At 37.7% G+C, this 16,125-nt stretch overlaps 4 protein-coding genes and 2 long non-coding RNA genes across 13 annotated transcripts; 3 read left to right on the top strand and 3 right to left on the bottom strand.

Moving 5' to 3' along the window:
- The first annotated feature begins 654 nt into the window (after positions 1-654).
- LOC116926761 lies at positions 655-2,351 on the top strand. Of its 7 annotated transcripts, none has more exons than XR_004396285.2 (7): positions 655-808; positions 889-940; positions 1,009-1,120; positions 1,204-1,375; positions 1,439-1,540; positions 1,601-1,688; positions 1,759-2,351. It is a non-coding gene; the product is annotated as an uncharacterized LOC116926761 (long non-coding RNA). The 7 variants fall into 7 exon arrangements; XR_004396307.2 differs by having other exon boundaries at positions 706-808; positions 896-940; XR_004396278.2 differs by having other exon boundaries at positions 889-1,120.
- A 257-nt stretch (positions 2,352-2,608) lies between these two features.
- LOC116926743 lies at positions 2,609-4,834 on the bottom strand. Of its 2 annotated transcripts, none has more exons than XR_006646043.1 (5): positions 4,708-4,834; positions 3,735-3,904; positions 3,569-3,666; positions 3,214-3,396; positions 2,609-3,131 (listed from the first exon to the last, which is right to left on the bottom strand). It is a non-coding gene; the product is annotated as an uncharacterized LOC116926743 (long non-coding RNA). The 2 variants fall into 2 exon arrangements; XR_004396269.2 differs by having other exon boundaries at positions 3,569-3,661; positions 4,708-4,832.
- Positions 4,835-5,968: 1,134 nt separating this feature from the next.
- LOC116926687 (dynein axonemal assembly factor 10) lies at positions 5,969-7,848 on the bottom strand. Its single transcript, XM_032933625.2, has 7 exons — positions 7,556-7,848; positions 7,389-7,489; positions 7,084-7,316; positions 6,908-7,023; positions 6,711-6,845; positions 6,556-6,653; positions 5,969-6,494 (listed from the first exon to the last, which is right to left on the bottom strand). Exons 1-7 carry the CDS (start codon positions 7,727-7,729, stop codon positions 6,287-6,289), a joined length of 1,065 nt encoding a protein of 354 aa, XP_032789516.1. The 5' UTR covers positions 7,730-7,848; the 3' UTR covers positions 5,969-6,286.
- Positions 7,849-8,040: 192 nt separating this feature from the next.
- On the top strand, positions 8,041-10,054 carry LOC116926703 (N-alpha-acetyltransferase 30). The gene is given in 5 exon segments (XM_032933642.2): positions 8,041-8,341; positions 8,343-8,831; positions 8,916-8,928; positions 8,931-9,038; positions 9,123-10,054. Coding segments are annotated over 5 exon segments (855 nt in total). The 5' UTR covers positions 8,041-8,290; the 3' UTR covers positions 9,317-10,054.
- On the bottom strand, positions 10,046-15,024 carry LOC116926736 (ESF1 homolog). Its single transcript, XM_032933678.2, is given in 17 exon segments — positions 10,046-10,198; positions 10,263-10,427; positions 10,493-10,833; positions 10,836-11,217; positions 11,278-11,470; positions 11,553-11,847; positions 11,914-12,220; positions 12,222-12,611; positions 13,096-13,191; positions 13,254-13,416; positions 13,490-13,737; positions 13,802-13,869; positions 13,872-14,007; positions 14,076-14,243; positions 14,306-14,395; positions 14,523-14,805; positions 14,883-15,024. Coding segments are annotated over 15 exon segments (3,147 nt in total). The 5' UTR covers positions 14,381-14,395; positions 14,523-14,805; positions 14,883-15,024; the 3' UTR covers positions 10,046-10,078.
- Positions 14,932-16,101, top strand: LOC116926716 (EF-hand calcium-binding domain-containing protein 1). Its single transcript, XM_032933661.2, has 5 exons — positions 14,932-15,067; positions 15,184-15,223; positions 15,291-15,450; positions 15,510-15,747; positions 15,833-16,101. Exons 1-5 carry the CDS (start codon positions 14,965-14,967, stop codon positions 16,099-16,101), a joined length of 810 nt encoding a protein of 269 aa, XP_032789552.1. The 5' UTR covers positions 14,932-14,964.
- The last annotated feature ends 24 nt before the right edge of the window (positions 16,102-16,125 follow it).

The following is a 16,125-nucleotide window of genomic DNA, read 5'->3' as shown; positions in this document are numbered from 1 at the left end:
ACCATTCAATTGAGAAATTTTGAAGAGGTTCTGCAATGCCAACTATCGTCAGTTTAATCACTAATTAAGCCTGACTTTTTGTACAAAGCGTTGTACTTATGTTTCCGTTTAATTAAAACACAAAACAAAGTTGGTATGCTAACAACACTTATTTTTATTTTAATTTTTAAAAAGTTGGTTTAACGGGAAAACCAATAGCTTGATCGAAATCAGCGCTCAATTTTAATAATGCCGTGTGATTTTTTCGAATTTCAAGAGATGTCGTATTTTGAAGATTTTGATGAAAGTGGTAAGGCTATACCCTTCCCACTTTTTCATTTTTGGCCAAATTTAAAATTTTGCTTAAAATGCATGATTTCGATTCAGAATTGAATGATAATCACGGGAATCAGTTTATTTTTCCAATGAACTTGTAGTTTTTTTAATAAACGTAAAAAACAAAGTTAGTGCTCTAAAAGCACTTTATTTAAAAACAGCCGTTTGTTTAAAAAACGGCTGGTTCAACAAGAAATCTATTAACTTAATCGAAATCAGCGTTCAATTTTGATTGTCTGTGTGATGATTTTTTCTCCAAGGGTATCGGGAACTTCGCAAACACCGGGAGCCGTTGAGTTTTAAAAAAAAAGTCGGGCTTATTTTATTTCCCATTTGTGCAGTTAGGAAAACTAGATGGCGCTGCCGTTCCTCTGGATTGACAATGCTAGTTACGTGGAAGCATTTAGTTCATGGATGGTTCAAGTTAAATCGGTGTTAGCAGTGTTTATTAAGTTTGCTGTGTTTTAAAGAATTGTTCGTCTTAAAATCAACGGTAGTTTATCTGCTATAATATATTTCTATTGTTATGTATGCATTGGAAGTGTAACACTTCAAAATTATTGCATATGGAAGCCAACAGACTTTCCTTGGTTATCAGCTAATCGAACTGCAGACCCTGAGAATAGTGAGCTATCCATGTCTCTGTTTTCGAGCATGCCTTACCTCACAGAAAAACTTCCTATTTCATTTTAGCCTACCATCAAATGGAATAGCATGATTATTTATACAATGATCATTTCCATGAAGCCAAATGCCTGTGGGTTCTGACGCTGAAGATCTACTATGACCAAAATTCCTTAGAATGGTACACCATCTGATTTGTGTTGTTTATTGCTAATAGGATTGTGCAACATTGAATTAATAATATTTCTCATCTTTTAATTGCAGTCTTCATGTTTTCATCTACTATGTTTTGCTGTCCGTCAACTAACATCATCCCATTCAGCCAGTATTCTCGGCTTGTCAACTTAGCCAATAATCAACCATCAGTATTGAATGCATCCACTCCTAACACCTTCACTACTCAAACAACTTCTGTAGACTTCAACATCCAATCAAGGTTTTTTTTTGAATAGTGCATTTCTCTGCCATTACACTAATGTGGTATGATTTGCTATTACAGATCTTTTTAAAACTTCGTCATCAGATCCCATTTCGACCAGTGCAGTCTTCGTCATCGTAACCGGGCAACATGCATAGACTTAAATGCCATCGCCTCATTGTGGTATTTTAATTTAACCTATTATTTAGCAATCTCATTTTGGTATAAAAATTTCTATCCTAGAGCTGCCAATTGTTCATCATCGTTTCGAACCAAAAATCGCCGTTCTAATACAAATCATCCAGTCATGCGTCGCTACAGAATTTACCACGTAAGTTTTATTTGATTCGCATTCAAAACTAATTATATCAGTGTTCTTATTCATTGTATTTGCTATTTAGGTGACGTCTTCTTTGACTGATACATGGCAGCGTGGAAGATTCTTGGACTAAAAAAACTTGTGGTGGGGGCGTACAGAGCAACGTGGATCGTCACACTTTTTCTGTGGTATTGTTTGGTTTTGTTTTGTTGTTGCTAGTTAACCCGTTGGCTGCCACCCATTTGCTCCCCTTTTTTTTTGTAGCTGTAGGGACCGGGCGCGCTGCTCTGCCCTGTGGGGTGGAGCAGTTGCAATGCCCTTGCCCGCCGCAAGGCGGTTAGGCAATGCACCATTAGGGACTTCTCTTTGTTCGATGCAGTAATGGTTACCTGAGGGTGTGCATTCCCTGTAAAGGTTTCCATCACTGTGTCAGCCCGGACTTGTCTTCGGACAAGTTCCATCAATCGTGGATCCTTCAGACAACGATGCGTAGTGAGTAGAAAAAACAACCTACGGGTTGTATGGCGTGGCAGCCAACGGGTTAACTAATTGTATATGTGTATGTATGTTTGTAGTTATGTATGTATGTATGTATGTATAGTTGAAACATGTAATGTATAAAAGTGGTGGAATTGAGGGTGGAAGGCGGGATAATATACAAAATCAATTCTTTTTTATAACTTTTTATTTATGTTTTATTTCAATTATTAAAAAAAAAATTACTTTTTGAGATATTACAATTAAAGCCATCATTTGGCAATATACATGTACAATTATTTAACCACAATTTCTATTTGAACTAGAAATTCCTATCATTTACAGCCTTTAACGCACCAGAAGTATTAAAGACTCTCCTGTTCACGCTAGACTTCCAATGCGATTAATTCAAATATTCTCAAAGTACTGACACTTAAGTAATTTTGTCGACGTTATTCAAATTTTTGAAAATCATTCTATCGATATATTTTGTAAACTGTTCACAATTGAAACGCCACTGGTAGGAAAGACTTTTGATAAACTTAACTGCCTGTTGTGTTCAAGTTTACCTTCAAAACAAGAAAACAATCGTATATGATGGTACTTTGACCAGAGAAAACTTGTCAAAAGGGAATTCATATTGTGAGTATTTCAGGATACTGCGGAAAAGGGTTAAGTTTCAATCTATGCGACACAACAAAATTTTTTTTTTTCTTTTTCTAAAAACCTTAGAAAGAAGCTTGACACATTCATTTACTGTGAAGGTATTTGGCCTTTAACAGAGAGGAACAAAGAAGTCTAATAGCACATCAAGAAGGTAGTTTAACTTAAATACTCCACTCCCACAACATTTTGATGCTGGATGTGGGCTGCAGCTCAATGCTCCAACTGGAAGTAGGTACAGAAAGGGTTGAATGAATTAGCGAAAACTTCCTGTAGCAAAATTGAGCATCCAAGAAATCCAAATACAAGTGTGGGCTAAAAATAGTAGTCCAATGTTCAACCAATAACAGATATAATCATGGTTGAAATATCAAACATGCTTTCTTTCCATTCTTACCAATACATGCAGCTTTCCCATTCTTTGCCAAATGCTGACAATTCAAGTCCCAGGATGATAACAAAATGTTTCCAATTCTACAGGTCAGATTGGCTGTTCTAGGTGAAACCCCTTAGTTTAACTTAAATGCTCCACTCCCAAAACATTTTGATGCTGGATGTGGGCTGCGGCCCAATGCTCCAACTGGTAGTAGGTACAGAAAGGGTTGAATGAATTAGCAAAAACTTCCTGTAATAACATTGTGCTTCACAGAACTCCAAATACAAGTGTGGGCTAAAAATAGTAGTCCAACGTTCAACAAATAACAGATATAATCATGGTTGAAATATCAAACATGCTTTCTTTCCATTCTTACCAATACACACAGTTTTCCCATTCTTTGCCAAATGCTGACAATTCAAGTCCCAGGATGATGACAAAATGTTTCCAATTCTACAGGTCAGATTGGCTGTTCTAGGTTAAAACAAATTATTGCTATACTACCATTGGTTGTTCAGGACAAGAATGCTTGTACTACTTACCGACTTCGCTATAATGCACCCATAGTGACAAAAAGACAACAACCCATGTCTGACTGCACAAGTGCGATGTATCGCATAATCGTGCGCCTTTTTCCCTCTCGCGGTTCTCCTATACCGCTAGTGTCGTCTGGTGGGGAACTGCGACAACTCTCTTAGATTTCGTCGTCTTTCTAGTAGGCAAAATGTCAGGGAAACCAATCGTTAAAAAGAAAAAACTTTTAATAGAAGAAAAAACACCAGAAAAAAAAACTTACACAATCTGACGACAAGGAACTAATTTTTATTATTTTATATATCAAGAATCAGTTCTATAGTAAACGAATCATGAAACATATATAAACACTTCCATGAAAATAAAATTCGAATCGCCGCGAGAAAATGGCCCCCGGTTGTGATTAGTTGTTGCGTTTTTTGGATATATATTATACAAGACGGCAAAATTTTGCCTTTTTGTACACACCAAAACATTCCTTGTCTTACGAGGAATCTAATTATTGGTTTTAAAACATGAAACGAGCAAAAACAATGCCCGAACGGGGTGCCCAAAGTTTGCCACTTTCTGTGGTTTTCCCCTCCCCCATGAAATCGTCAAAAATTAAAAAGTGAATTATTGGACAAACTAATAATCCAAAATGAATTATTTAACTTGAAATGAATAGCAGTTGGTAAGAACTATCGATTCCTGTAAAATTTAAAGCAAGATTTTCATAAACAAAAAATTTTAAAAATAAATGTTTTTTACAATTTTTGCGTTTCAGAGAAATACTGGACTTAGGCGAGAAAACGAAAAAAAATTATTCGTTCCTAAAATTTTTGCTTTTAATAAAAGTTCTGCGGTACTTTAAAAGTGCTAAAAGTACAATTTCACATAAATAGATTGTGAAATTATTGAAATTAGATCGTTCATTTCTGGCACATAAATAGACTTGAATCGAAAAATCATACATTCAACACGATTAAACCCGTTACTTACTTGGTATTTAGTGAAAACCTGCTACCGAAATATGACAGTACGTACTTGTCAAAACTTTTGTTTCGGGTCCTACTAGTACACCTAGTAGTATGTAGTATCTGGCTGGATGCAGCTAGACTGCTAGACTGCGCAAGGCTATTTCAATTGTTCGTCTGCTCACGAACTGTCGCGCATGCGTGAATGAAAATGCCATGGGGAATTACAGTTTTATACTTAAATAATAACCCTCCACTTATTCATTTATTGGTATTCTTCATGGTTTAACCAACAAGTATCATCAATCAATACCCCTGAAAAGTGAAGAACAGCTCTGGGTTTAAGAATAAAGATTGGGTGCCACTGCTAAACGCCACCTGACAGTTCCAAGCACAGATTCATTGGGCAAAGCAAACGAAAGAGTCCATTCTTAAAACCGTTATGTGATGCTTCTCTTTGCAGTACCTTTTCCTCTTACCAAAGACGCCAGAGCTGTTCTTCACTTTTAGAAACCTACCTACCCTTTCCTACAGTCATACTTTATGGTGCCAACTCTGAATAGATCTTAACAATTTGCGAACGCATACCACATTTTCTGAATGTTCAATTTCAGGAAATGGCATGAGACCTCGAATGGCCTTCCGCTTGTTTTTGGGCGACATCGAAAGTCCCCAAAAGAATTAGATTAACAATTGCGCGAAAAAGGGTAGTTTTACAAGGGAGAGCAACAACAACCCAACCAGCTACACATTAACAACGTTTAATTTGTTCGACGAAAAACAAATGCACCCATTATTTCCAACAAGTGTGCATGTATATTTAAGGAATAGTCAACAAGTCATCAGCTGAACTCCTCTTAAAAGGCGAGTTTAAGAGATTTTCGCAAGACGACGACTTAACTCAAGCAATACCTTAATGCAATTACCTTTATTAGGTTCTACTACACGGCCGTGAAGGCGCAACTGACGAAAACCATTTCGGAATCGTTATGACGAGTCTTTATGGCATCAGCGCGCGAAGAAGCTCTATGCGAAGCGGACTCAATTTAATCCGGTCTCAAAGCAGAAAGCAGCTGTAATATTTTGGCGAATAACACAATAATTGGCGAATCCTTACTAACGTCACACACTTAATAACATGACCGCAAATTGAATGGCTGATTAGTACGGAAAAAGAAAAAGAGATTCTGAGACGGATAGGAATTAGAAGAAGCTATGTGAAGAATAAAAGGTTGGAGTCCGTACGACATCTTTTTCTTCTTCATAGGATTTTATTTAAAAAAAGCGATGTTTTCTTAGTTTTATTGCAAATCATTTTTGGCAGAAAATGGCCTGCCCGTTTTAAACTCATAAATATAAAGAAAAACATAATAAGAAGAAACATCATGAAACCTGATCAATAAATGACTTCTACAGCTTCACAGTTACAAACAGGATGAAAACCATATGGACCAATGTGCCATGACCACTTGTTAGGTTTGTTTCACAAAATGTTTCAAAATGATCAGAGATTATCTATAAATGACAAGACATTTCATACACCTGAATTCCAGAATGAATGAATTCCATACAACTGCAAATTGTGAATTAGGGCTTTGAGCAAATCAAAGGCAGTTAAGTTTAGTGACTGCAAGGATTCGTAAAGTCTGATCGAAGCTTGTGCTGGCTGCCAAACCCAGTTTATCGGCATTCCAACTAAAAGACGTTATAGGTTGCTCAGCTACTCCAACTTCTTGAACCAGCTTCAGGTTACCAGAAATACCCTCAAGGGCACCATCAGATGCCTTAGCGCTCCTTTTTGACGGATATTCACTAAACGAAGAAAAAATATTCATAAAATTTTGCCTTTACTTTCTTTGGATAGATTGATTACTATTGCCACAAACAAAGTGATCCATTCCCACCAGACGTCATAAAGACATCGCGGTTTTGAGGCAAATGGTTACCACTCCAAACTGTAGATTTATGCGCCTAAAAATCGCAACTGGTAAGAATTTATATTTCTCAAAGATGTGTGAACTTAATTACTTTTTGTCGAGCAAAAGCGTAGCCTTTAGTAGGATGCCTGGTGGTCAAATCAAAGGCAAAAATCCGAGAATCCAAAGTACAGACATTCAACTTGTTCTGTTCGATGTCTTTGCGGTCAAATTCTACGCTACATATCTATTTGAAAGAAAATTCAGGCTTGAGCACAAATAAGAAATAAAAGTTCTAGTATATCCTACGCCATTTCCGACATTGGTTTCCCACTGAATTTTCATTGTCTTCAGGTCAAAGATTTTTAGATCACCATTATCAAATCCAGCAGCCAAAAGCCTTTCTGAAGCATTATAAGCACCCCCTTTGGAAACATATCAACTGTTAATGTTGAACTTTAAATGTCCATACAATCTACCATTACCAAAAGCTACAGTCCAACAATCATGCCGCGACTGACCTTCCTCTGGTTCAAGTATAGCAACTGGACGATCTTTTTGGCGCGCATCCCAAACCTTTACACATCCATCTCTGCTGCAGGTAGCTAATTCAGGTGCTCCTTTTCCAATATTTATTCCACCAATTCCATCAATATCATTGATAATTGAACTGTGTGCAATGGCAGAGTAAACTGCCGTATTTGGTTTCTCCAAATCCCTAGAATAAAAACAAACATAAACGTCATGTAACTGGAAGATGTATTAAAACTTTTGATCAATGTAAACTCACCAAAGATTCAGATTCCCATTAAAATCCCCGGTGGCCATTAACCTGTTTTCAAATGACGATGCTGCAAAGGTTCCACATTTCAAGGCAAAAGGTTTTTCAACCTAGTATAGATAATCCTTTTGTTGTATAGAATAACAAGAGAAATAATGAGAATTTTATCATAATACTTCGGTAATAAGCTCAGGTACACCTTTGCAAAGGTTATATATTTGCCACACTCCTGTTCCCCTTGGATGGGAGCCTAAAACAACTAGTCGAGCACTGCTCGGGATCCATCTAACACAAAAGAGTGTAAAATTCACGGGTTTCTCGTTTAAAACCAGTATTCTAGAATTCGTCATTTTCGAATGTTAAATCACGCAATCTTGCGCGTATCAATCAACCACCGTTGATTCGTGGAACAACATACACGAAAATTCTTATGCCGACTGCAATTTCATTTAGACCGCTACCAATAACTAAGTAACCATGGCAATAGAACGTTGTCAGGCAGAGAATTCAAATGTAAAGCCAACAAATAGTTATTTTTACTTGTAAAGAACTAAAATTTTTTTAGCATAATATTAATTATGTACCAACATCAGAGTTTCAAAGATAAATTTTTTGCGAAAAAATTTTTTTTTAACAACCCTGTCCTGCCGGGCTTGAGGTGCTGATTACTGAAGGTCCTTCTGCTTTTGTGCTTTTGGTCCTACTCAATGTCTGAAAATCTAGATTGTTTGATTTTACCCAATATTGCTTTTCCTTGTTTCCCAGATGCCTTAATTATTTGGAAGTAGAACAACTAGTAGGAAGTCAAATACTGCAAGAATAAGATAAGGTGAAATTCGTCGTGCAATCATGATTTTTTATGCCTAACTCGGCCTGGTTTTAAGATAATGTGTGCCTGAACTGGTGAAAAAATGGCCCCGAAGAAGAAACCAAATAAGCCGTTTAATAACCACCAAACTTCAAGACCCAGGCCTTGTGTCCAAAATCAATTTAAACAATGAAGCTACAGATTCAACAAGCAAAAATCACAAGTTAAATGGTCACATTTTAAATGACAAACAAATGGTTGGAGATGAAAGTGTTCTTTTGAATGGATGCAATGGGACTCACTTGTCTGATTCTAGTGAAAGTTCTTGTTCCAATATCCACACATCTAGTCCACAGGAGTGTACCAATTTGGAATCAAGTTCATCAGCAGAAGTGATTGGTGCCTGTTTGAACCGATTGACAATCGGGAGTGGTTCTAGTGCTCTCCCATGTGAGAAAAGTGGGGAACAACTTGCACAAGACCCTTTAACCAGCCCATTGGTTAGAAATGTGACTTATGTACAATATCAGTCTGAGCTTCAAATGCCTGACATTATGAGGCTTATTCAGAAGGATTTGTCCGAGCCTTATTCGATATACACATACCGTTATTTCATACATAATTGGCCAATGTTGTGTTACCTGGTGAGTAATCCAAGATGATTATCCTTTAGAAGGAAATTAGTTTTTATTCAAGTTTCTAAGCAATAATGAAACATGTTGAGACAGGCAATGTATGGAGAAAATGTGTTGGAGCCATTGTTTGCAAATTGGATGTCCATAAAAAAGTTGTTCGCCGGGGCTACATCGCTATGCTAGCCGTAGATGAGAAGTACCGACAAGAAAAGATTGGTACGTGAATGATCTGAACAAGAAGAGAAAAAATTGTTCCATAAAAAATAATACCATTTCCTAAAATCATTCACTCTTTATCAGGATCCAATCTAGTTATGAAGGCTATTGCTGCTATGGTTGCTGACGGAGCCGATGAAGTTGTTCTGGAAACAGAAATAACTAACGAACCAGCGCTGCGTCTTTATGAAAATCTGGGCTTTGTTCGAGACAAGAGACTATTTCGGTACTATTTAAATGGCGTGGACGCTTTACGTTTGAAACTGTGGCTTCGGTAAAGAATGTTGCAGTGTGAGGTAGATTCTCGTCAAATGGGAAACCTTGCCTAACTTGACTTTGTTCTCATCAAGGGTTTAGTTATTCTATCTATCCCGGTTCAATCTTCCCCATCATTTCTGTCGTTTTTTGTTGTTGTTTTTTAAACAGAATTGTCCTATTTTCTCTCTTCCTTCCCTTCGCTGGGAATTTTCATCGCTAGTCTTGGTTGTTTACTCCCTATTACTTTCTCATGCTATTATTCTTAATTCTTTAAAATCTGCCAGTCTTGTTTTGACGGTAGCTTTTGTCCGCGCGCCTGTTGTTTCTTTCCACCAAAATTCGGCTGTTAAGCACCAGAAATCATCTTCTTTGAAAACAATACAGCACAGATGCTGAGCGACTTTCACAAAATTGTTTTGCGTGTTTGTACATAAAAGGTGGTATTTTTCATTGCCCCGTGTTGAATTGCAGCCTTGTATCTTTGTATCCACATTTCTTGGAAAGTAAGTGGCAATTTTTTGTTGAGTTTTTCTTGTGCCGCGTTCGTGCTTCACTTTGGTAAACGAACACATGGGCTGACTGGATTTTTTTAAATAGTATGCTTTCTTCCTTTATGGTATCATTACTAGAATTTTTTTTTTAAGTTTCTTTTTCTCCAGAATAAGCCCAACATCATCTTTGAATAATCGTCCTTCAAACTGGGGCAGTTGTTTATAATTTTTTATGTGCAAGTGAATACACTATCCGGATGACGAGAATGTAGTATATTGCCAGTTACTTTTTCAGTGTCGTGCAGATTGAAATATTTTCTGGTTCTTCTGCATTGATGTTTTTACTTTGACAGAGCGTACCAGCCGAGATAATTCCGAGTCCACCTTGGGTTTCTTCGCTTCTCCTTGTTCCTGTAATGGAAAGTTAAACCATGAAGTCAATATTACAGGATACAGAAACAGTGTGGCAACATACTGGATGACTTGTCACTTCAGCATTAGGTTCACTCTTTCTCCGTTTTTGCTTTTCAAGCAGAATAGTTTCCATGGCTTCCGTTTTCTTAAAATTGGAGTCGGAAGGATCCAAATTGAAATGATGTGAAGTAAACAGTGCTGCAAATCTAGGATCGTCGACCTGGATCTGATTTTCAAAAAGCAACAATGTTAAATTATGAATTCGAAAACTATCATTAATCGAAAGACTACCTTAAAGTCGTCACTTTTGGGTTTTTCGGCTTCATCCGTTTTCTTTGAACCCTTTTTGCCGGATCGTTTTTCGTCTTTCATAATGGACTTAAGGTTAAAATGTCGCTTGCCGTCATTATCATCCATCAAAAGTAATTCGAGTTCAGCGGCTTTAGTTGCCTCGTCCGCAGAATCAGACGTCTCTTCTACCTTTTTGCTCTTCGAGTCAGGCTTCTTTTTACGGAAGTCTTCTTTTTCAAATTCTTCCTTGAAGTAGGGATCGTTCATATCGATATCAGAGGGTATGTCATCAGATTCTTCTTCGTCATCTGAGGGCGGCGCAACTTCTATCTTTTTTTTTCTTGTCGTTTAGCCTTTAATTTCTCCCTACGTTTAGCTAACTGCTGTTCCCAGGGGGTTTCTAGAGCCTTGTCAGCCATCTTCTTTTTAACCATTTCTTCAGCTTTGGCTTGAAGACCAACACCCCAACTGATTTCCATTTCTACGTCACCTTTGCTTTTCTTTGCCGCTTCTTCCGACTGAGCAATTGTAGCCAACAAATTACGGTATTTAGTTATTCGTTCACTCTCGCCCATGCAAGACTCTGTCCCGTCCGCTTCTTCATCGTCAACGATGCTTTTTGCTTTTATCGGATTATCATCTTCGTCTTCTTCTTCGGAGGAAGTTGCCAAAAAGTTTTTGATTCTCTCATCATCTACGTCTAATTTTGGTTTGCCGTTCTTGCCCTAGAAAAAGACACAAAATACAGATTTGCTCTTTAGTTTAGAAAATAATGACAAAGATACCTTGAAAAGCTTTTGCATTGTTTGCATTCTGGAGGGGTCAGTCTCGTCCCATGTGAGGTGAACCTCGGCTTGCTGCAATGCTGATGTCATGAAAATCTGAGGTTCATACTGTGACACGTCTGGCATGGAATGACATGTATCATGGGGTTTTTCATCGAAAACCATATCGTCAGGAATGAAACGCAAATCTAGCCTAAATTTGGAAATAGCTCTCATAAAGGGTTTGTCTTTTATGTGCTATAAAACAGGTAGAGGTATTGAATGAATATTCTAACCTTGCTGCACTGGACTCGAATTCTTGTCCGTCACATTCTTCATAGATCTTGTTGGCAGTTTCGACCGAATCACACTCTGCTACGGCATAATAGTACTTCAGTCGGTTGATTTGATACTGCCTTAGCTTTTCTCGGTGATAGTCATCTACTTCATCAGTTTCATCTTTATCTTCTGTACTTGTTGCAGCTTCTTGTTTCATTTCCACTAGTTCCTTTGGCCCTAATACTTCTTCTTCTTTCATTCGTTGTAATCCATATTCAGATGGGAAAATGGTAACATTCCGCACACTACCGCCTGAAAAACGCATAACATCGGGAATTTATTACAAACTATGCAATCATACCTTAATCCAAGACATACCTTGAGGAGCAAATGATTGCAAAACAACCATTAGATCAACTGCTCTAATTCGATCCCAATCCATATTGCAAACTGCTAACCGGAAAGTGGCTGTGTCAGTCTCTTCTGCATCTTTGTCAAGCTCCCCCCAATCATGGATAACTTCTTGATCGTCTTCTTCTTCCTCAGAATCCTCTTCTGATGAAGAACTATCAGAGAATAGGAGGCCTTCGCCTCTAGCATAATCAACATTCAAATCTTGTAATTTTGCCATGACAGCATCATTTAACTCTAGTGTGGGTTCATCTTTATCTTCTTGTACATCAGATAACGTGGAATCCATTTACAATTTTAGTGTTATTCTTCAGGATAGATTTTGCAGGTTTTGTTGCCTTTTCATGATCTACATGATCCTTGATTTCAGTTTCCTTTTCAACATCACTATTTAAATCTTCCTCATCAGCATCCTCATTTTTTTCTTCATCACTAGCTTCAGATTCGATTTCATAGAAATCTTTTAACTGTTCAGTACTAGTAAGGTTTGTTGGTTTGCCACGTTTATCGACTGTGTATTTCAACTTAAACTGTCGATCTTTGAACATGGCATTAAACCGTTTATCAACAACAACTTTTCTTGTCGAGGCAGGCACCCGGCGAAACCGAGGATCCTTACCAATATTAGCGAAACGCTTATCATTTAAAGCGGAATCCATTTTTATCTTGTGCAATTTTTAAACACGAAAAACAACAACTACTCGCTTCCCACGTTTTAACAAACCCTCTCACGCCCGTGAAATTAAAAAGACTAGTCGGATGCAGACGACTCTTTAAAAATCGATTAAATAATCGATTGGTGAGGAACAACAAATGTTATTGCAATTAATAAGAGATGCAATTATTACGTATTTCCAGTCATTTGAATTAGAAATACGTCTTCAAATTGGAAGAATAAAATACATAAACTATTGAAATTATCTATATTTTATCTGTTTTTGGCGATTATGCAAAGTCAGTATTCCATTACATAACTTTCAACAATTAAAGGAACATTAGACTTTTCAATGCGCTTCTTTAATTTAGAATGGAATATGAAATGGAAATTCCGGGCTTTCTGTTGCCCTGCAGAGGAAAGGAAACGAAAAATTATACAATTATTACTAAACATAATAAAGTTTACCAACCAAAATTAATTTGAACTACGACTTACTCGGCTAGAAATTTAAAATCGAATGTTCTATCATTTTTATCCAAGCTATCCAGCATACTAATTTCGGAATCCGATAAGATAAAATCGAAAACCTGTAAATTTAATGAGATTTTAGACAAAGTATCGAATTTTAAAGCAATAATGTTTAAATTACTCCAAAATTTTCTTGAATTCTAGTTTTTGTAACACTTTTTGGTATAACGACGACATTTTCTTGTATTAAGTGACGGAGAAGAATTTGAGCAGGAGTTTTTGAATGTTTGCGTGCGATTTCCAAGACTACCGGATCTTCAAGTACACCTGGAATTGCAGGTGGCCTAATAGAATAGTACAAGAGGAACAGTTTTATGCGCATTTTACTACGCAAGTGGTAATTAGGCTACTACTTACGGTAATCCACGTTTAGCGTTCAACTCAATCCTTCCTTTTGACCCAAGTGGGCCATAGGCGCAAACTGTAATGTCGTGATTTGCGCAAGCGGCTCGTAACAACTTTTGCTGAAAATATGCATGCAGTTCCACTTGTAAGTTCGCGGGCTTGATCCGGGATGCTTGCACTATTCTTTCGATTTGCTCACTATTAAAGTTAGACAAGCCAATTGATTTTGCGCGGCCGGCATCCACTTGAGCTTCCATTGCCTATCAAATATTATAACATGGATTGAAGAGCATTACCAACTACAAGACTAAAAAAAATGTTTACCTTCCACAAAGCAATAATATCGGTTGCCATATCAATTTTAGCTTTGCCCTCTTCGTCACGGGGAAAAGATCCGTGTCGTCTTTTCCAGGGAGAAATCCGACGGGGAAATGTATCAAGTACAGATCCACATAATCTATTTTCAAACTTTCAAGCGAAAGCTTTATAAATCTCTCTACTTTGTCGGGAGAGTTTCCAATCAACGGCAGCTGGAAAACAAAGAAAACAATTTTAATAAATAATTCATTTTCATTGTTGTGCTCAATTTCAAACTTACTTTTGTGGTTATAAAAAGCTCTTCACGTTTCACTTTACCAGATTTAATCCATTCATCAATCACTTCGCCGATGGCTCCTTCATTTTGATAATTGAAGGCGGTATCAATGTGACGATAACCAGCTTCAAGAGCCCATTGAACAGCTGCTTTAACTTCCTCATCTGGTGCCTATTGTAATCAAAATTACTATTCAATTCAGAATACTTGAATAAAAATACGTATATAAATACCTGCCAAGTTCCTAGTCCGACCAGAGGCATACGGTGACCATTCCAAAAGGAAATGTCCGTTTTTAGGTTTGTCATCTTTAGCTCTGGTATCTGTAGAATGTCGAAAACATTAAGATACACAGTACAAATTGGAAAGCCTTTTGAAGCTACACAATACTACGATCAATGGCGTTCCAAAAATTGCCTGCTCGACACCAAGTAATATAGGTATATTCACCTGAATGCTGATAAATTGAAGCACGATCAGACCTTTGACGCCAAGTCCCACAATAACTTGGCGATTCGTAGAGAGTGACAAGCAATGATTTGCCGAAACTCAAAAGGTGATAAAGGAGGCAAGTTTTGACGTGCGTGAATCCCGCTGTAGGGCGCACGAATAATGAAAAGCCCGACACCTATCGTATTTGTTACGAAGCGCAGGTAGCACAAGCGGGACGCCATGTAATTTATAATATCACGAATACGCTAAATAATGGAACAGGATATCCTATTCGGTCTTCCTATCGAATACATGAATGCAAGAATAAATCACAAAATTTGTGAAATTCGTTGTAACAATAGGATTTCAAAACGTTACCTCTTGTTGACGTTACCATGGAGACTTTTCTAATGTATATTCATAGGTTGCTATCGAATTTAGCAGTAAGGAGTCTTGCATAATGAAGAGTGCACGAAAAAAAGCGAAAGCGGTACCGAAGTTCATAGGTCGTTTCAATCCAGCCGAAGCTCAAGCTTTAGGACGGATATTTCTTAAAATAACAGGTATACAGCTATTTAATAAACGAGGTGATAGGTGACAGCTTGTTTCCTTTGGTCTTGCTTTCTTTATTTTACTTTCTTAAAACAAATTTAGTTTCCTGTTTTTATCTTGATAACAGATTCAGGCCGACTGGACAGGACTCAGTTTCGTGATATTTTGTAAGACGCCTTCTCGTATATTCTGTTTGTAAGCATTATCAGTGGATGATCAATAATTTGTGTACAGGCATTCAACGTTTGACATGAACGACGATTCATTAATGGACCGCATATTTCGTACCTTTGACCACGACTCCGACGGATATCTGACTTGCAACGAATGGCTGACGGGACTTTGGATATTTTTAAAAGGAAATGTCACAGAGCAAACAACATACTGTTTCCAAGTACTAATATTGCCACAGAAAACTCACTAAGCTCCATTGCCCATTCTCTATTTTTTAAGGTCTACGACATTGACGGTGACGGATACTTGTCAAAAGGAGATTTGTTTCAGCTATTGAAATCCAGTCTACGCCCCGCTATAGCTAAAGCGATGCCTTTCGGTCAGAGAGGAGGTAATGAGCAGACTCCAGCCGACTCACCAAGAACTGCACGAAGTCATAGGCAAATCACGCGTGGACAGACAGAAGAGGCAGATAAAGAAATTGATTTGGATTTAGTCGATGAAGACAAACCCTCAGGTAAACAAGTAGTCGAAAATATATGGGATTGTTCAGAATTTCCTAAAGAAACATGACAGAAACTTGCGCTGAACGAACGTATTAGGTGGCCCGACCGCAGCAGTTATGGGAAACAATGAAGACGACCCGGACGAGGGTCCGAGAGATCTGAGTGAAATGGCGTTAGGTCTTTTGGACCGAGACATGGACGGTCGAGTATCATTAGAAGATTTCCTCCTATCAGTCCAGAATGATTACCTCTTGATGGAAATTTTGGGATCTTGTTTACCATCAGGCGCCAGGGCTGCAGCTGTTCTGGCCGCGCTGAGTGGCAATGGAACACTTCCTATTTCTATTCCTCCACCTTCTACATGAATATTCAAGCCCTTTGTTTTGTTT

The sequence above is a fragment of the Daphnia magna genome, linkage group LG1 (genome assembly GCF_020631705.1).
Source record: "Daphnia magna isolate NIES linkage group LG1, ASM2063170v1.1, whole genome shotgun sequence".
Classification (NCBI taxonomy): Eukaryota; Metazoa; Arthropoda; class Branchiopoda; order Diplostraca; family Daphniidae; genus Daphnia; species Daphnia magna.
This window is presented reverse-complemented; position numbering and strand designations above follow the sequence as displayed.

Bases quoted from the DNA above. Each gene is read 5' to 3' on its own strand.
- LOC116926716 (XM_032933661.2), top strand. From the start codon at position 14,965: ATGAAGAGTGCACGAAAAAAAGCGAAAGCGGTACCGAAGTTCATAGGT. The intron at 15,451-15,509 runs GTACTAATATTG...CTATTTTTTAAG, and splicing joins AAACAACATACTGTTTCCAA to GTCTACGACATTGACGGTGA. The intron at 15,748-15,832 runs GTAAACAAGTAG...CGAACGTATTAG, and splicing joins CGATGAAGACAAACCCTCAG to GTGGCCCGACCGCAGCAGTT.
- LOC116926687 (XM_032933625.2), bottom strand. From the start codon at position 7,729: ATGACGAATTCTAGAATACTGGTTTTAAACGAGAAACCCGTGAATTTT. The intron at 7,024-7,083 runs GTAATGGTAGAT...ATGTTTCCAAAG, and splicing joins TTGTTGGACTGTAGCTTTTG to GGGGTGCTTATAATGCTTCA. The intron at 6,654-6,710 runs GTAATTAAGTTC...TGCGATTTTTAG, and splicing joins ACGCTTTTGCTCGACAAAAA to GCGCATAAATCTACAGTTTG.